Below are 20,882 nucleotides of genomic sequence, written 5' to 3' on the forward strand. Positions count from 1 at the left end.
CTTCATATGTTTGTGACTGTATGGAACAAGTCCTACAAAACTAACAATTCCACTTACTGCATATAGGTTAGTAACTGAATGAGTTGGTGCACTGCTTGCAGTAAGAGTAGCACTAAATGGGGATATGGTGGTAAATGACTAACTGAGTGGTTGTCCTTCCTTAGTCTATGCCTGGATCTGAGATACACTTTGAAATCTATTCTCCAGAGTTGTTAAGTGAGGGTGGTGTATGAAATGGCGAAGAGCTTGGTCTGCAAAGCTCCTGATACCCTCAGTATGGACACGTTCCCTCTGTGAGATCTTGGACTTTCTTTGTATTTAGTAACAGATGAGTGCCTATTAACAACTGTAGCACTTCTCAAGATTGCATTGCTTTCTGCTGCAGTCTGAATTTATTGGCCAGGAAATTCTCCAGCAGGGGAGATTGAAGTTCACGACTAGAGTGCTCTGAGCCACACTGCAAAATTGAAACAAAAATCTATGAGCAATTCAGTACATCAGTACTCTGTGCTGGGGCCTGCTTACATCATGAAAATGTCCCATTCCCATCTCAACATTTTCCATCATCTAAGTCAGTTGTGCTTCTCCCTGTGCTTAAGCGGTAAAAAACAAGCAGGGCTCCTCCTTTTCTTAAAACCCTGCTCTTAGCAGATGTTTCTTTTAGTACATCTTTATTTAAGGTCTGATGTCTTTGTGTCCATTGCTCTGTGTCAAGGTGACATCTGGTAGCAGGAATTGCAGCCAGTGCCTCCATCAGGAACTCCACCAGGAGAGCCTGGGCTGGACCTTGCAGCAGTTCTGTGCCTTTCAGAAAAGCACTTACAGATTTCCCCAAGGCTGATAATGCTTAATGACATTTTTAAAACATCGCAAGTATGATTAAAGCATGTAGTTAGGTTTCTCAGTTAGCATCAACGAGACAAGAAGGAATTAAGGTGGTGTATTGATTTAAATGTATTGATTGGAGAGGTCACTGTGTCACTTGTGACTGCGGGGAGGGAGGCTGCAGAGGTCGGTGTTGGCTCAAGGAGCTCCTCAGTGCCTTTCAGGGGTGGGATGACCTGGTCTGGAGCAGAGTAATGGTAATACTTGGTAATACTTCTCAAGTTTGTGAATTAAAGTACAAGAAATGTGCATTCAAAAAAAAAAAAATCAGCTTTTGCTCATGTGGTCGTGAGCCTCCTTGATAATATTTATTGCAAATTATTCTGACTGGTCTGTGTTCTCTTCTGCAGTCATCTGGTGGCTTGTGCTGTCCAAAATAGTGGCAGTATTAGAGTGCTCAATTCTTGCTAACTATCAGGATACGAGAAATGCATCAGCATTTGCCATTCTGTAAAATGCAGTGTTGTCTGAGCTAAGTTGCCTAACTGAAGCTTGCCCATGTCTTAGGTTCCTAACTTGGCAGCTGAAATTAGGTGGCATATTGTGTTGACAATGCCTGACGTCGTGTGTCTGGAACCTGGCAGAAAGATGCTCTCCGTGGAGGGTCCCGAACTCAGAAATTGAGTTTCTTAGTGTGCTCCAGCACAGCCTGAAACCATTGACCTTTGGGCCATGTATGATTTACTGATGGGGGCAGATAGATTTGGTGCCATTTGGCAGCAGCTTTCTCCCAGGGCTGGACCCTTGGCTCTGGAAGATGCTTCCCACTCGGTCCAAATAGCCCAAGTCTATATTGCTCTTCAGTGCACTCTGCAAAGTGCATTTATTTTTGCAGCTATTGTGAAATTGGGCCTTTGAGAGAAGTCAGACGTATGAGAAAGGGGGGAATTTGTCGTTCTTTGGACAATTTAATTTTGTCTTCATGATGTATTGCAGATGTGTGCACTGCCTTCAAAAACAGCCTTGTTATATTATCTAGTTCTCATAATAATAATAAAAAGTAAATGTTGTCTCAGGTTTGTTTTGCCATATCTGCTTTTGCTATGAATTGAATAGCCTGTAAAGCTGTGTATGCTAAACAGTCAATAATAAAATATAATAGGATGTGTTTCTTTCCTAATATACCGAGGCTAAAGACACTGGGGAGGGAAAAAGCAGTTTTGCTTGGACAGAGCAGATAATTTTCCCAGTTGCAGGGTGATGAGCAAAGTATATAGGAAAACAGTTGAGCTTTTACCCTTAATACCCTTGATGCCAGTGCATGGGTTTTATTTGTAAAGACTTTCTTAAGACACTGGGGCTTCCAAGCAGACAGTCTGCCTTTGCTGTGGGGGAGCAGGGATCTTTGCCATGACTGGCTTTGAGATCTGGAGCCCAGGTTTGTGCAGTGAGTTTCTGCCTGTATGCATCTGAAGTCCCCTGCGAGGTGAGTGTTCACAGCGAGGTCCTATTTATTTGCACTCAGAAGGCAGCAGATGAATCTCTCTTCTCTGGAAGGGTTCTCAGTTTGTTTTGCAATCTGTTACAAGGGTTGTGCTAATTACTGGAAATTTTCTTATGTAGTTAACAGACTAAATATAGCAACTATTACAGTTGATAGTTAAGACAAGGTGTAAGCTTGCAATTTCTTTAAGGAAATGCAAAATCAAAGGAAATTAGGAATCATAATGCAAAGTCAGCATCAACCCGACTGTCTTGTCAGGATTTATAGAGGCTATGAAATTGAACAATAAAACCAACCTTTGGATGAATTTCAATAACAATAACGATGACTTAAACTTACCAGCATGTTTTACAAGTCCTCTCTGGTCTATTTAGAATCTATAATAAGTCTGCTACGAGATAAAGGGAGCGTGTGCCTTATTGTTGAGAAGAGCAAGCAGGAATAAATCAACTAAGGTGATCCATTATTCAAGCTTTGCAAAACACTCGATGTAAAAGTTATTTTTGCTGTTTTTTTGTTGTGCATTTAATGAACGCATTCATTAGATTATCTCTTAAATTTCCCTGGCTAGCAAACTAGTAATGCATACAATCTCTCAAATCCTTGGATGTTAGGGGAAAAGATTAAACATTTATTCTGTGGCAATATTACATCTTGTTCAGATGCAACTGAAGTTGATAAAAACTTTAAGACTCCCAGATTTGTTAATAACATTTGCCCTTGAGGCAGGATTTAAGCACTTGGAGGGACTTGTTTAGGACAAGGAGCTCCTCTCCTAGCTCCTGACGTGCTGGCAGTCCCTGCTCACATCTGCTGGGATTTGCTGGAGCAGCCCCAGCCTGATATGCCCAGCTGGCAGAGCCATTCTCTTAACTGCAGTCTGTTCTCAAAGCTGTTTTCACCTGACTTAAAGCACAAGGTTGCTTTGTAGGAGATCCCAGAGCACCAGCACAGCAGAATGTGGCTCATGGGTGCTATGGTCCACCAGGTCTCACTAATGAAGTCCTTAGCTATTAGACTTTCAGTGCTGCATGGATTTACTGGTGTTACTCTACATACTTCACAGCCAGTTACCAAATGAAGGTAAATATTAATAGGAAAATGAATCAACTCTTTTTCCCTTCTACCTTTGGTGTGTAATTAGAAACATTTCTTCAGTGTCGCTGTCCATTTTGCTTCTCCCTTGTGTGCTGAAGGGTGATCTCTTTTATCCTGGAGGCTCCAAGGGAAATCACTTGTGTTATTACCAGTGGCAGTAGCAGTGATGCACAGAATTGTCCCTTTCTTGGTAATGACCTTGAATTTTATGAAGTACCTCAAGGTTTACTAACAAGGGTAGTACTGCTAGAAGTTTGTTAATTGAAATGATGAAATATGCTAGAGAGGATACAAATGAGTTTAAAGCCAATTCAATTAGAAGTGCATCTGTTTCCAAAGCTGCTGGAGGAATGCTGTTTATTTTCAAAACACTTTTCAGTCAGACTCTTGGAGTCCTTTTGGCACATTTGTTTAACGCTGTGCACAGACCTTACACCCTCAGCAAATTTATCATTTGGAAGTACAACAGTCAGGTGGATGTCAGTGTCTCCCATTAGCTTGTAAATCTCCTAATTGCCTGCTTCCCCCCGCCAGCGTCTGATTGTGAATGTGGACAGAGACACAGAAGGGTACTGCAGCCCCTTGTTGGCTGTGCCAAGTGTGACCTGTGTTATTCATGTAGGGAATGAAATCGTACTACTGCAAAAACTCACCGCTCAGTTCTGCAGTGCAATCACTTTGTGTCTCCTACCACCTCCACCTGAACCGTGTGACATCTCCAGACCATCATTCATCCACCTCCTCAGCTCTTCTGGGTTGCACAGCAAAAAAGAATGAGACAAGAATAACAGTTTTTACACCAAGCGTTTGAGCCTTGGCCTCCAACACCCACCAAACCATCATCTTTGCTTTATTCGTCTGCCTTCTCTTGCTTCATCTCTTTTGGGTTGCGCAGAAAAAAAGTGAGACAAGAATAATAGCTGTTGTTCCATCTTGTGCCTTCCCAATACATCCTGTGTATTCTGTGGGCACTTTGTTTATTATGGATGGGATGAGACTCCATTTGTGGCTTGTAGAGCAACATTGTTCTTAATGAATAAATAATAGTAAAATGAGTTTGGCAGCCTAGGTAAATGCATTTGTTCATCCTATTACGTTGGCAGTGTCTCAGTAGTAAAACAATAGCACTTAAACATGTAAAAGGCTTATTTGATCGTCCAGTACAATTTTTTCTGCCAATTCGGGACTATTCCCAGTAGTGTGTTTCCAACTGCTTACATAAATATCCCATGCCTTGGTGTTTGCGTCTCAATCTCACCTGCGCCTGCAGTCCCAGCTTGGTGACACACAGCAGCCTGGTGTTGGTTCAGACTCTGCAGAGCTTCTCAACTGCTGTTTCTAAAGTAACGGGGCTTCAGTTCAGTGGTGTTTGAGATTTAGAGGAATAAAAAAGATTAAAGGAAGCTTCAAGAGAATAGAGAATGTGAGAAACAGGCTGGGCAGGGCCTGGGAAAGGACAGTGTCTTTTCCTGCAGAAGGTCTTGGAAACTCAACAAGTGTTAGTACAGGTACTGCAGAAGAGGAGAACGGGGAATGCAGTGGATGAGTGAGGTGTTAAAGGATGACATTGACAAAACATTGTTGATCTTGAGCTTGGGTTGAGTTAATCTCCCTAAGCTGAGTGACAGTAACTCAGAAACCCATTTATGTTCTTCCCTTTTCATATTCCTTTACTGTCAGAAATATTTTTTTATTTTGATCTGTAATTGTGTTTTATTGTTCCTTCCACTGGTAATAGCCTGCATGTGGAATTTGCTATTAACAGCTGGTATTAATGGTGTATCTCATTTGTTATGCACCATGCCAACAGTGAAAGCTTGCTGGGAATGCCATGTCAAGGTTTACTTTCTGTTTCCAAACCAAACTCTTCTCAGCTCCTGACACTGCCAGGCCATTGCAATACTCTACAGAGAAAACCAAATGTCCCATTCTCATGGGCACTGGAAGGGCTGGGAATGAGCTGAGTACAGCAGTACTTACTAGTTTCTCGTAACAGGGTGTCAATAATCGATGATATATCTGTGTAGAGGGCACTCATCACACAGATGTTTTCGCAAAAAAATTTGTTGGTGAATGAAACCTTTGATGATGGGAATCTCAGCACAGGATAAACCTCAAGCAGTTAATGGAAGATATAACGACAGTTTGTGAGAAGGTGTTGAAAAAAGGTTATATTCTGTTGGTTTTTTTTTTAACCATTATTTAATATGGAACATCTGTTTCTTGTGGACATTAAGTTAATTTACTGCTCTATTAGCTTGCTAGTTTTTATTCATACTTAATTTAATTTATATATGTGGATGAGGAAACTCGAAATGCAGTAGGTTGGTCTCTTAGCATCAGGAAGTCTTTAGAAAACCTTCGTTTTGGTGAGGGATCCCCACTGCAATGAAGTGGAACAGATTTCATTTGTTTTGTTTATAAAACTTTTTCTTTCTCTGTCTTACTTTCCTATTTTTTATTTTATTTCTTTTTATTGTAGAGGTAAGTCTTGAACTATCAGAAGGCTTATCCCATTTTGCCTTTGCTGATAAGCTGATAACCCCTCTGCCTAACTCTCCTTGTAAGCAAGGCACTTTCTTTGTTTCTGTTAAGAGTTAATTACCCAGGCTGTCACACAGCCCAAGGAGAAGTGATATTTCATGTGATGGTGGTACAGAACTCTTTTGAAGAACTGCCTAAGAAATGCTGCTCATAAATCTATCATGAGGAAATTTCTTTTAGTTATCATAATGTGTTATGAACAGCTTTGAGTGACAACCTAAGCAGGTTGAGTAGAATATTACTGAGAAAGCTGGGGATAGCTTGGATATTTTGGATAGAAAGTGAGTTTGTTGTAGAAATATTTTATGTGTGTGTGTGCATGGGTGTAATCTGAGCTAGATGAGAACACAAAGCATGCAAAGTTGAAATATCCCGAACGTGATCATCACTGCCATGGATTGGGTAGGAAATAATCAAGATATGTAATGCCAGTGACTCTGAAACTGTAGCTGAAAAGGGAATGCAGCACACAGAGATAAGCAGGAGCAAAGTGAAACATCCCATGCTGCACGAGGACAACTGGGCAGCTTTAGGAAGGAGTTACAGCAGGAACTGCTGGTGGAAATGATTGCAGCTGTCAGACTGCTGGGGTGGCCGTTCTGAAAGAGAGGGAGGAGAGTGCCACACGAAGCCAAAGAAGAAGCAGAGCATCATAGAGCTGAAGGAGGGGACTGCTGTTGAATTTTTAAGGCACTGTTTCCTAAAACAGTGTCAGTATTTCTTGTGCTGCTAGATCGAGGAGATTTTATAGGTGGGGGATGCCTAACCAAGTCTGAAAGCTGTTTCTGCACAGTGAAACGAGGAGTGCATCCTCGTGCTGCTGTTGTGGATCGATGCTCAGGATGCAGCACAGTCATGGCTTGGAGTCAGTACAGGTTTGGATGCAGCAGAGCCGGTAAATCTGGCTGCTGGGCATGACTAATCTCCCTGCCTCAGCTTTGGTGTTTCCTGGCTGTTCGGGGCGCTTGTCCAGAGGTTTTGGAGAGAAGCTGATTCTCCTTTTTTATTTATTACGTATTTTTGTGCTTTATCCTGCTGTGGTGACTGTCACCTTGATAGAGAGTGGAGAAATCCTTCTTAAGAGCATAATTAAATCAGCTAATTTAGTATTCTGTAGATATGGCTTACACAGGGAGGGTTAGAGGCTGAAAACCAAACAGAAAGGACATAAAAATGAGTAACATCAGAAATACGATAGGGATGAAATTCTTTTCTTTTCATTGCCTTAATTGCCAGAGCTGTCAGAGGACTTAAGCCTTCTGTAATAAGGGCTGGTCCTAGCAGCCATCAACTTTTGTGGCTGAACATGAAATCTCTCTTTTGTTTAAATCTAGTAGTGCTTAGAATCATGTCAACCAGGTAATGGAAACATGAGAATGAACATAGCACAGTGAGCAGGGATGTGCAGAAGCTTGTCCACATGTTGGCCAAGGGCTATGGGCAGGCATTTGTGAAGACCCCACGGGCTCAGGCACCCTTTGAGTGTGCTTTACAAAATCTCTCTTCCCTTGAGTGACTGTGGGGCTGGATATGTGAAGAGAAAGCCTGGCTTTGTCCTGAGAAACCCTATTGGGTTTTGATTCAATAAGGTGCTGCACCTGCAGCTATCCGGAATTCTGATTTGAAGAGGTGATCCTGGAAACACTTCAAAGTGGGAGAAGGTGAAAGCAAAGTTTTTGTATGTCTCTTATAAAATACAGAGTGGTCAAAGCAGTTGCAGAGATGTATGAGAACTACCAGAAGAAAGATGGGGTCGTATGTTTTCTTTGCTTCTCTCAGGAAGACATCCCACCCAGATGCAGAACTTGTGCTTCAGAGGATCACAAAATTCAGAAGTACACTTAGTAGTACACTTAGATCTCCAGAGTATGTGATGTCCAGATTCTTACAGTGTGGATAGTTGCTGCCTGTTGTCAACTGCCTGCTTCACATAGGATATTTCTTGTCAATGTGCATTCTTTATATCAGCCAGTTTTATCATAGCCATCCTAGTAAAAATTGGGCTAAACCAGGAAATTGGTTTTAGTCACTGCTGTTCTTTGCAAATAACATCATAATTTTGCATTGGGAAAGTGTTGTCAGACAGCTAAACTTCTTCTCTTTAAGAAGTCCTCCTATGAAGTTGTTTATACAGATTGCAGAGAGACATTAAAGGATCGGAGTTCATGAGTTGGAGTGATTATAAAACCTCTGTCTTCAATCTTTGGTATAGGTTACATTGAAGAATCTTGCACGGTTCCTTGCCCATTTGATTGCAAATTAAGTGATTGGTCCAGCTGGAGCCCCTGCAGCTCTTCCTGTGGGACAGGGATGAAAGTCAGATCCAAATGGCTGAAGGAGAAGCCCTACAATGGAGGTCGCCCCTGCCCGAAGCTGGATCTCAAGAATCAGGTGAGTATGTTAAATCACCAACAGAAATCTCACTGTGCTTGTTGCAGTTTCAACTGGGATCATTAGGTAGCAAGCCGGCATTGCAATTACAAACAAGAGTAATCTTGTGGCTCTGGCTTTGAGTTTCATGGGCAATCCTAGAACTTCTTGAGGATTGAGGGGAAGATACTCACGTTACAGCAGAACGTGACCTGAAACACTGTATTTCTTATGTAAAAACAATTTTTATCTCCCAGAGCACAGGAAGCTCTGAACAAATAATCTCACCTGGATGGTGTGTAACTATCAGAAAGCTCAGATGTCATGGATGTTTTAAAAATCTTTAATTGTCTCTGAGACGATGGTAGCTGCAGAAACATGTGTTTGTTAAATATACTCTGCTATTTTTAGCAACTTTTCCCTTCAACACAAGTTCCCTTCAACATTAATCTCTGTATACTCAATATTGAAGTGTCCCATTAGAGGAAAATAGTCTTTAAATTGCTACTCTTAAGAAAAATCAGCTTCTATTTAAATGCTTTTTAATGCTATATGTATATCTACAAAGCCAATAGAGGTTTCCTACATTTACTGATTATTTTGTGATGGTAATTAACACTGATGAAGCACTATATAGTTAAGCCTGTTCTTTACTGCTTTCAAATTCAACTATGAAAATTAATTAATAGGATGGAAACTGTCATACCAAAGGGGCTTGATATATATATATATGTATAATTTGCCGAGTGTGTAGAAATATATATACAAAAAATGTATTGCATAATATGTGTAGAAGGACTTTTAACAGCGAAGATGTATTTGTGCAGCAGCTTGCAGGTGCTAGAGCTGCTGGATCATGTTGTTAACCGTGCAGTCACTGCCACAGCTTTGTCCTGGGGAGCAGCACCACTTCTACCACCTGATTCTCAACTCATGTCGTTTTCCTCACAGTTTATTTTTACTGGTGTGAGAAACTCGTTAAGTGCTGCTTCTTCTGCATATCACTGTTTGGAATTCATAGGCAGTATCCTAACAAGAAGAAAACATAAAAATGCAACAAAGTGCGTGTTGTTCATACCTCAGTGCTTTTCTTAATAGATCAGAGAGGTCACCAAAGAGGCAAAATGAATTCCCACAATAAGTTGTTTGGTAACAATAAGCTCCTTTGTAATGTAAAGGTACCAGGATTGTTACCCATAGTCACAGCAGACTACTTCTGATGAAAAGTAACCTTGCTATAAAGTGTTGCCTATCCCCACGCACATTAAATGTACTAATTTCAAAACCCTTTTGGAAGATATTGAAGGAAAGAAATTGCCTAAATTGGGAATTTATGTCTTTGTGAGGTTTATTGCAGCATGGTGCTTGCAAAGCATTACAGCTGGTGGTAATATAAAGGTAGTTGGTGCTTTTTTGCCTCTTTCCCAGGAATATAAGACTTCATGTATATGTATGTATATGTACATACAGGTACGTACACATATACAGGTGTGTGTGTTTCTCTTCATTGGTTTCACCTGTGCTTCCTACTTCTTTGAGCAGTAACAGAGCCTCGCTCTGCACCCAGCAGTGATTTAGAAGTGCTGAACTCCTTAGGCATATTGCAGCACGAAGACATTCCTTGCCCAGATGGCAAACTGAATTAGCTGGCTGCACTCATGTTTAGCTAAGCTGAACACATGTCTTTAATCCAGTGTAGGGAGGATTGCCTTCTTTTTCCTCTGATGTGAACAGTGTTTAAAGCCTAGAGAGAAACCCTGCAGAATTCTGTGTATGTTAATATATGACTTCCTAATTATTTTTTGCATAATCATATAATCTGGTTTAAATACCTGCAGTACAGTACAGTTCTTTGATATCAGGCATGAGAAAGCTAGGTCACATTGGTGCAAGGATTTTCCTTATCTTTTCCTGGTGACAATGTAGTATTGTGTTCTATGCTTTGATGAAGACCTTAGACAACTGAAAACCAAGAATAAACTCCTGTAGGTGCCAGCAGATTTCCCTTATTATCTCCTCCACTATTTTTAGTTATCTCTTTAAAATTATTGCTCCTGAGCTTGGGTCTTGTTATTGCTTAATCTTCTACTTTGTAGAACCCTCCGTTTTCCAGTATTGTATGATTAAAACCCGTGCTCAGTTTGTGTTTTTTCTCAGTCAGCCAAATAATCTTTTATCTCTCTTCTTGTGAAAGTTGTTTTCTAGGCTTCTTGGCGGCCCCTTGTACGTCTTTTTTGTCTCCCCAGTGCCTTTCAGGTATTTGGCATAAATTTAAATGCAGAGAACATAATGGAAACAACAGCCCAGCAGTTTTCTTTTTACCATTTCTCATTGTGGAAGGGCTCTGGCAATGCTGGTGTTTCAGCAAAGTGACTGCTTTGGAGCAGAGGGCAATTCGCAAATCAAAACAATTTATTTGGCTGATGCAAATAATTACTGAATCACTTAAACCTTCTTCTAGAAGACTGTCCTCCTAGACTCAGTTCAATCATGGTAGTGCAGTTTTTCTGGTCTCTTTAGAACACAACTTTTTAGCATAAATGTAATTGAGTGCAGTTAATATATTTATACAGACACTGAGATAATGACATATTCCTGCATGATATTTCATGGAGTTTATGCCCCTAAGTGTTTGACAATTGTTTAAGTGTTAGGTGCTTGCATTTTACTACATCTTTTAAAGAAAATGAGCGTTGCATGTCGAAGTTGTGCAGCTCTTATCTAAGGCTGTGATTGCTTCTGAACAGGCGATTGGATTACAGGGGTCAGCTGGCAGATGTTCTTGGCTGTGTAATGCATGTTAAAAGAGGTGTAGCTTTACTTTTTTCTGTATCTGCAGTTATTTGAATGCACTTACACAGCATGAAGTTGCTAAGCTATTTAATGTGTAGTTCTACATGACTAAAGGTTAAATATGAGTTATGGGGGGTTTACTGCTTGAATATTCTCTTGTAGGTTTTTAGGATTACTACAAAAAAAAAAAAAGCATCTTATTTTAAAACTCTTGGTTTTCCAGGGATTACCTTTCTATTGATTGCTCTAATATGTATTCCTGTCAAGATTTTCCCTCCTCTTCCTTCTTCATCCTCCTGCTTCTACCTGGTCCTGCCAAAGGACAGATAACACAGCATGCAGTTTATTCACTTTGTACGTGCTGGATCTGTTGAAGCAGCAAAAGTAGAAAGTATCTGAAGTTTAACATTACCACTTCATTTAAAGTGAACGTGTTGTTCTTATTACATCCAGCTGTCAGTCAGGGTCCCATCCCTTCTCAAATATTTTGTACCAGATTTGATGAAAGAAGGTAGATGTTAAACATTTTTGTTTCCCATTTCTTCAGTAGAAATAACTGAACTGAGAATTGCCCCAGCTAGAGGAATACTTGCAGCCTGGCCCCATTTGTGGTTATTTATCAGAAAAATCCCCATTAAAATTTGGCTTAAAATGGAAAAATTGTGTTTTGAACGCTGAACTTTCTATCAGAAATAGGGAGGGGAACCTGTTTTTAAGCATGTGTCTTGTTGTTTGCAGGCTCCTGTGATATCAAATGGTAATGATTGGGGTAGTTCTCTGATAGAAAAATGTTTTCTGGTCAGACATTCACTTTTATCTGCAGGACTTTAAGGTCTTATTTATGCATATGATCAGTGTGAGTACTTCACTGTGAAAAGTTACATAGATGTGAACGAGATTGTGGGACTGAGGTGGTGGATTCTGGTGTCACAAATGAAACTAACTTATGGCTTGTGAGGACAAGTACAGTGCAGGCCAAGAAGCTGCCTTGAGTTGAAAGGAAAGAAGAAATGATACTGCAAATGCAAGTCATTCATCTATGAGAAGGGGATATAAAAGGTCAGAACAGAGGGGGAATTAAAAAAAAAAGAAAAAAAAAAAAAAAAAAGGAAAGTTTGACATGGCTATCTTTGAAATAAGTGAGAACCTCCACCGGGGCAGATTGTTATGAGCTTGGCATGCAGACTCTTGTTCATCACTGGCAAAAATGCATAGCTAATGGTGGTGACTATGTTGAAAAGCCGTGTTTTGTAGCTGAGATTTGCTCTATCCAATTGTGCTCTTTGTGTCTGTTGTAGTTTCCACAGGAATAAATAGGAGGCATTACTTTCAGAGTGACCTACATACAATTTTAGTAAAGGCTTGCTCAGGAGCAGCCTTTTGTTAGGATGCTTCCAGGGCTTTTCACATTTAATTTCCTAAAAAAAAGTTTTAAATAAGCAACACAGCAGTGTACAGACTAAAGTTTGATTTACATTCATAGTGGTTTCTTGAGGCAATTTTTTGGCTCATGTTTTGCAAGCTAAGTTTCTGTGATCCAAAAATGCCCCTGCTCTATACTTGCAAGCTTTAGACTGTGTCAGAAGAACCCTACCTAAGGAAGAGCAACGTAGCATATCTTATCACAAGACACTGTAATGAAACAGATCCATTTTCACTTAGGTAGGTAACTGCTCTCAGGAAGAGCAGTAATTCTGGGTACATTAACGTTTCTGAAGAGGCAACATACAGCACTACTGCGCTTCTGATGTTTTAATTCCATCAATTTATATTCCAGTCCTTACCTGCTGACATGAAATATTGACAGCTTTCTTTGTTTGTCTTTGTGTCACCTGCCTAGCAGTGAAATATTCAAATAGTAATAATTGCTTAATTTTGATTGTCTGTCTATGAATGATTTTATGTTTTACTTTGGTGTAATAGTTGTACCGTTCCTTTGCATAAATATATCTTTCATGCATGCATCTGCTTATATTTATCTACACACGTGTGTGCATGAAGCATTTTCAGAACTTTTAGACTTGTATGTTAGAAGTTAGGTATTAACCCAGTGTCTTTAATGGCTGTGAACAAATTAGCTCACATCCAATCCCTGGGTGGATACCCCTTGCTTGTCAGTGTCAGAAATTGGTCTTTGAGAATATGATTAATAATGTATTATCTATAAATAGCTCCTGCATAAATGTTTTCTTTTATAATATAGATTGCTAATTGTCAGAAAGCCCCTACTTTTCAGAAGGCAGCATAGAATAATGCCAGCTCCGTCACGTGCTATTGTATCAGTGACACCAACTGTGGACAATCCCTTGCTGTGGTATGTGGGAACACAGCTGACCTATATTTTCCTCCAGCTCTGTCTATCAGTGCTCGTTTGCTTTGTGAGAAACTTAACTTCTGGAACCAAAAATCCTGTCCTTAACCTCAGTTTTACCTTCAGAAGATCAGATTTCCTCCCACTCAGCGTTAAAGGATGGAATTACAGGATAGGAAACGTCTTCTGATTCTAATGTGTTTTTACAGTATCATAAAAATTCAATGGTAGTTTTTTTTTTGTTGTTATTTTGTTTTGTTTTTGCCTGCTACAATCACATGTGAAAATATTCAATGTCAAAAAATAGTGAAGACCTCATAGTTACACGTTTCTTGCTGTGTCTGAAAGTTTTGATACTCAACTGCAACTTAGTTAATTGAAAGTGCATAAGTACCATGCCAGGTCTGTACAGCATGGCTGCTAGCTCAGGTTCCTTAGAAAAGTGTCTGAAAAACCAAGTATGTGAAGAGGTACTGCTCCTTTTACTAAAGAAAATACAACTATTTCCTATTCCACCCTTTGGAATAATAACCTGTGGCATGTACTGTGATTCCCAGCATATGATAATTTGGTATCCAGTTTCAGTAGCTAGCCACATTGGATTTTCATTTCTTCTACAAGTTTTCTGGCAGAGAAAGCCTCGTATAAGCATATTTTCACTACTGCCATTCATGGGAAGCTTTATCCTTGTAAAATTGAACCGTTTGGCAACTTCCTGGAACAACATTTTTCTGCCTGCTACATTCCCTACCAATGTCCCCGTGTAATTTGGGTCAGAGCAGGACTTTTTGTTCTAAAAGTAACTGATACATTTGTGCCTGAACTGAATTTTAACTGAAAATTTCCCCATAGTTATTTCTGATTGAAGTACAAAGTTCCTATTTCTGTTGTTGAAGGAAACAGTGATTGTTTAATACAGCAGCATACTGCAAAATGTTCTGAAAGATGGGAGTTACACCAAAAGTGCTTTGTCCAGAGGAGATAGAACTAAATGTAAAATCAGCCATGGGAGGTTGGGTTGCCCGATGGACGAAGCATTAGCATTTCACCTAAGAAACTGGAGTTAAATTGGCTTGGGCAGTGTTTGTAAGGGAATAAGTTTGGTTTGTGCTGAATCTCCTGTGGACAATATGTCATGTTGGAGGGGCAGCATGCACTGTGTATCATAAATCAGTGTGACAGCGGCTAACATCGAGACTGAACTTACTCTTGCTTGTCTTTGTCTTAGGAGCAGAAGAACACGGAGGATTGATGCCTTAGTTGTTCCTTGGCAGCAGATTTAATCTTGGTGCTTTTTTCCCCCTCCTTTTCTTATTTTAGAACATTTCTATTTCTTTTCCACAAAATGTTGTGGCGGAATTTGTTCTCAGTTTTAGGCTCACAGTCATTATGGAAGTTAAATACAGCGCTAACAGTTAAAATAAGCAGGTAGGTTTTGTTTTAATTTGAACAAAGCAAAGAATATTCAGAATAAAAGGTGTTGGTCTGTCTTCACCTGAAGATGTGAGAAAACAGCTATGTGGTATCATGAGTTTCATCCTATGTGAGTAGGTCTTCAGAAACAGTGAATTACAGAAGAGATATGGCTTTTCTTGTTTTTGGCAACTTAAAGGTGTTTCCCTTTTCTCCTCTCTCTTTTATAATGTCTTTGTGTGCAAAATTAAGCTTCCAGAATAGTATTCTGTTGATTGCAAAGCAATGTTTGCTGTAATAGAAGACACGAGCATGGAAATTTCTTTTGAAATAGATTCCAAGTCAAGTAATGAAATTAATTACAATAATGTAATGATTGTAATGTAATTTATGATTCTGTGGAACCTGACATTTAGTGATCTCAAAACTTTTTGAAGTAGCAGCACAACGAGATACTGGCATTACACAGGAGTGCATTAAGCAGGAGGCAGTGTCTGAGTGGGTCTCATACAGGCCTCTATACTTTCTTGTTCTGGGCTTGCTCTTCTGTGGGTGCATCTCCAGCTTGGTGATTAAGATTCTGGTCATTTTTTCAGTTTTCTAGTGGGCAGCAGCATCTTTTAGAAGGGCTGAATTTTCATGTAAAATGAGAGAGGATTCTATTTGTCCTCAGTTTAAAGGCCACGTAAATTCAGCTGTTTGATTTTATTCCAAGAGCAAAGGGATTTCTTCAGGATGGTCTGACTCACCTGCATGCTGTGACTGCGTTCCGGCTTTCAGAGCAGAATGTTCCTACCTCTGTACTAAGTGTATAACTTCACAGATTCTGGCTCTTTTATGAATAAGAGACAGTAATTTGAAATGAAGTTGCCGTTCCAAAGGGAGAATGGACAAGAAGCTATATGCTGTTATCATCTGTCAGAGCTACCCAGAGAAGCTCAGCAATGCTCAGACACCTCTTGCATTATGATCCTGAAAATAACCCTGGTCTTGCCTTCATCAGTATTTAATATAGCTGTGTTGTTCCATGTACAGCAGTTATCATTGATTAATACTTAACAAGTGTTAACATTTTTTTCCTAGTGCAGATGTTTCTTGTAGCCAGTTCCCAGAATTTATATCCATATCATGTGTAAAGTTGGCTTTGCTTTATGCAGGGTGGCTGATTGATAGATTCAGGAATTGATTTTATTTTCTTTTTATGTTATTTAATTGGTTTCCTTCTCCAAGACAGCAGAATAAAAGTGAGAACTACCTTCTGTATTCCTCCTGATATCTCTTCACATGACTGCAAGGATTGTGCTGAGATTCCACCAGCTAAATGTGTGCATTTGAACTGCAAGCTGAATACATGAATCTCACATCTTTTTTTAGGTGACAGCATCAGGATCATCACCATTACCAAACTGCTAGCTGGAATATAAAGCACTTTGTGATTTTGGATTTTAAAGCCCAATTACAGCTTTCTGAGTGATTGCAGAGGCAACCCCCGTGTCAGGGAGGTCTGTTGTTTAGAAGAGCTGTTTTCCAGAAGTTGAAATTCATTCTGGTCACATACAGGTCGGTTTGGGGAAAGAAAGGAGATATTGTCTTCATTGTACAGCTGTGCAGGGCTGGCCCTGCCTCCTGGGGTGGCTGTTGTAGAAAGCACTCCAAGAAAACAGCTGCACATACAGTTCTCTGGGAGAGCACAGCATGGAGCCTATGTAAGATAGGGAGCATACATGAACATTCCCAGTGAAGGATTTTATATCTGCTGGGGTGGAAGTGCCCTCAGGGCTGATGCCATGGGTGCACATGTTGAAGGAGCCTGGACACCTTCCTGCCCCTAGTCCCTGTTTCCAGCAGCCCCCGCAGATCCCATGGAGAGAGACAGTATCAGAAGGACATAAATTAACAGAGAGTGTCCAGAGGAGGGCTATGAAGATGGGGGAGGGTCTGGAGGGTAAGATGTGCGAGGAGCAACTGAGCTCCCTTGGTTTTTCACCCCTGGGCACAGGAGGCTGAGGAGGGGCATCATGGTGGCTGCAGCTCTCGCAGGGAGCGGATGGGCAGGACTGACCTTATGGGTTCCTTTCAACCTGGAATATCCCGTGGTTCTGTGATGGTGTAAAGATTGTGACATCTTTTTGCTATAAATAAACGTTTTGCAGGCTATAGCCACCCATAGAAAAACTGAAGACAAGTGGATTTTTGTGTATTAATGAAATGCAAATGGGTACATTCTTCTGCATATAGATGTATATTCTGTCCTGTCTAATTTTATTTACTGCTTCTCACTTAAGGAGTGCATAAATCAGCAGTCCTGTGTAGTCTGTTGTGATATATTACTTAATTAAAGTTATGAAGGCTTTTAATCCTTTATATAATTAATATTATTTTTGAGTCAGCCATTTCCCATATTTTAACTTAACCAGGAAAGATGCATTATATTACAGAGAGAGCATTTTGTGAATCGTCGTGCTCACTAACAGATGTGGCACACAACACGTGTGTCAGATGCTCCAGATTAGGTTTGGAATTTGAACTCAGAACCAAACATAATTAAATGTTACTGCACCTAAGAAAGTTTATGTAGCACTGATTATAGTTTAATAGCAAGTATAGTCTATGTGTTTGTTAGAGTCATGGATTAGTTTTAAAGAGATTGAGACACAGTGTGGTTTCACACAAAACAGATTTTAGCTACACTTTAATAATTTAAAAAGTATTCTTAAAATGGTTGTGTGTGTTCTAATGGAGTCTTAATTTAGTGTTCTGTATTAGTGCGATCATTGGGTGATTTATTTTTTTTTTAGGTGGCAGGTTATGGTACTATTTTTCACTTAATTAAGGTCATAGCTGACACAAATTTCTTTTCCATAAGAGTCAGCATTAAAGAACTGGGATAGTATGAAAAATCATGTGATTTTTGTAGAGCAGAGATGGGTAGTTTGAGGAGTTCTGCAAAATCTGGGAAAAAAAAATACTAAGAGTGTTTTGAGTTGTGTGTTTCAGAGGAGTCACCCAGCTGGAATTTTGCTGTGTTTTGCTCCCTCATTCTCAAATGTTATCTTTGTGTGTTGAAAGCATGTGCCACTTTCATCCTGAGAGCTCTGGGATTTCGAGGAAATGTTGGTATCCAAACCCTGGTATTGCAGATTTCACATCAAGTTTTTCATAACATTTGATGTCAGTTTGGATTTCATTGATGGCAACAGTGTTTTGCAAAAATAGGAGTTTCCTATAGCTGGGAGTCAGCTGCCCTCTGTTGGTTGGTTCCGTTTTGCTGTAGTTTGTGTTTCTTGTGATGACTTTGGATGGATGGGGAAAGCTTCCCCTGGTTCCAGCTGCCAGTGCTGTGTTGAACATCACTGGGGTTCCTCCAGGAACACACCTCTGCTGTATGTGTGGTGTGTCTTTAATGAACTTCTATTAACCTGACTTTGAATTCTGAATCTCCTTCTTTGAGAATACAATTATTATTAATTAGTATGAACTTTGGCAATTAAAAAAACTAGACTGAATGCTAGCTGTCAGCTCTGCTGGTCAATCTACATCAAGAATTTATTCTGACATCTGTTCAGTCTCGGTGTCCTTGACTCTCTAATAAGTTAGTTTTAAATTATGACTACTAAATGAAGATGAGAATTTTTCCTTCTCTAAGTAAGTGATATTAAGTGGTTCATGAACTTCCTAGTCAGGTGTAAGTATATTTTCATTAATGTTTCGAAAAGTCAGAGTGAAAGGAGTAATGTTGAAAAATAGTGAGGTTTGGCAGTCTCTTCTAAGTAAAGCTTTGAAAAGTAATGGAAGTCTAGTCAGATTCTTCTTTTAGAATGTCTTGTTACTGGTGAAAATAATAAACATGCATTTGCTAATGCTCTTAGGCAATGCAGTGTGTGATACATGGGACATGGGCTTTTCAGCCACTTGCAGTGATGTGCTGGGGCTCAAGCCTACAAAGTGTGAAACACCTTCGGCTTCCCTGATTTCCAGTGGGAATTCTGTGCATCTCCTACTTCAGCCAAGTCCTGATTGTGAGGAGCCCTGGGCTCCCAAGTCCACATTTTCACACAGTGTGGGTGTTCAGCTGACTTCCCTGAGGCACCTCAGAAAGTTGGGCTCGGTTTGGTGGGAGTGCTTAGCTATCAGTAGGTCTGACAAGCTGGCCTTTGTGAGTGTACACATTTCCAAAATGCCTTAAAATAAATCCAAGCTGTTCCTTTAATTTAAATTCAGTTTACCCACAAGTGGCCATCTGGAATATAGATTTGTGTGTGTAAATCATTCTCTTGGCAGCACAGTAGTAGTATCTTTGCTGCTATTAATGCAGTTTTTAAGGAATTTCTTCTTTGTAACCACAGATCTGGATCTGAATCAAAACACACAAGCCAAATTTTCACCCATCTTACATATACCCTCCTTTGTGAGAACTTCAATCTTAACTTTCAATCTAAATAGTAAATGCAGATTTTAATGTAAATCTATGTCTAGGCCTATTTTGGTTAACATAATATGTATTTTTGATAATGCTCCAGTCTCAGCAAAACAGCACTTTAAATTTCGTTTTGGTTCACTGTGTCATTTAGTTAGAATTTGCTGTACAGGGTGTAGTAACATTGCTTTGCAGGAAGGCTCACATCTCATGCACACCTGCTGCATGGTGCAGCAATTTACTTCTGCAAGTGGCAAAAGGGAATGAGAGCCAATGCTCAGATCAGACTGCATGTTTGGAGAGTAACATTTGCAAATGCATGGACATTTGTTTTTTCCTTTCACATGGCTTTCCCCCAACTAATAGCTGGTTGTAAAGCTGAATGGTAAATGAGCAGATTTATATTTGTTGGAACACAAACATCAACGAGTACTTTAGCAACTAGAGTAGCAATAGATATTCATTAGAAAATCCATTGGAGAAATCAATTATACTCTGAGTTTGTCTTGTTGAGAGAATGGAGGTACTTGGTCTGTGTGAAGCAGGCATTACTTGAGCGAGCAGCAGGTGGGCAGACAAAATGGGCTTCATGGATAGTCTCACAGGTGAGTAAAATAATAAGAAAAGATTAATTTTCTATCCCTCGTGTTCCCAAAGCAACCATTGACAAAACAGGGAGTTTTTAAGAGTGAGAGATAGGAGACTGTATCTTGCAGCGTGTACTACATACACAGCTCATCAGTCCCGAGGAAGAAAAGTGATGATTAACCTTGATCAGATTAAACATTTGCATATAAAAGAGGCTTTTCGTAATATTCATTTCAGGTCAATGTTTGACAAATGACTCACAGATTTTCATCAGCGTTCTGGTGTCTTAATTTTTGTAGAGTAAACATCCTCTCTGGAGCTGTGTGCAAACAGCAGCATTTTCAGCATTGCAGCGTATCATGCAGGAAACCCTAAGTGCAGGTTGGATTTTCATGCTAACTACGGAAATTAAACCCAGCCAGAGGAGGAGAAATACTTTTTAAGCTTAATTTCTTTTCTTTTCCCCACCCTGTAGTAGTAATGTAGCATACAAATTGTGATGGCTGTATTGCTCCAACCAAATGTTAGCCCTGTCATCACTGGCCAAATTCCCATTGTTTAATTAAGTAAAGGCAAATTCCAATTAACTTTGAAGGCACCCATGGCTGGCCCTGCTTTTGTAGAAAGCAGTGTTCATGAACTCAGGGCTTCCCTGTTGTCCTTGTGTTTGGTGGAGGTGGACCCTTTGATCCAAGCCATACATAACAGCCATTGAGTGGCCTCCCTGTAGGATGGACACTTGTTCCACATCCTGCCCTCGCAGGCATTTTGCTGGATCATGCTCTATTTGCAGACTGCATAACAGATGAAGTTTGACTCTAAAAACGGAAGGGTAGTTTTTTGGCTCACATGGATGTTTATCAATGGAGTTAAGAATGAAAGGGAGCAATCAGTCTCCACATGCTTCCCTGAAATTGGTCCAGCAGCATTAGCAGCACTATTGCAATATATTTGAAATGGTGAAATAGGGAACATTTGTTACTTTAAAAAGATTGTGGCAGTTGTGAGAAGAAGAATAC

The 20,882-nt window shown here is 39.9% G+C and overlaps 1 protein-coding gene across 1 annotated transcript in view; it reads left to right on the plus strand.

Moving 5' to 3' along the window:
* Window positions 1–20,882, plus strand: part of THSD7B (thrombospondin type 1 domain containing 7B) — a 244,865-nt gene that overhangs the window by 162,948 nt on the left and 61,035 nt on the right. Inside the window, exon 15 of the mRNA XM_042827458.1 lies at window positions 8,184–8,362. Within this exon, the coding sequence (XP_042683392.1) occupies window positions 8,184–8,362 (179 nt within the window). The remainder of the gene's footprint in view (window positions 1–8,183; window positions 8,363–20,882) is intronic.

This window comes from Centrocercus urophasianus, unplaced genomic scaffold (genome assembly GCF_019232065.1).
Source record: "Centrocercus urophasianus isolate 14NV4802_14NV808 unplaced genomic scaffold, USGS_Curo_1.0 seq_28, whole genome shotgun sequence".
Taxonomy (NCBI): domain Eukaryota; kingdom Metazoa; phylum Chordata; class Aves; order Galliformes; family Phasianidae; genus Centrocercus; species Centrocercus urophasianus.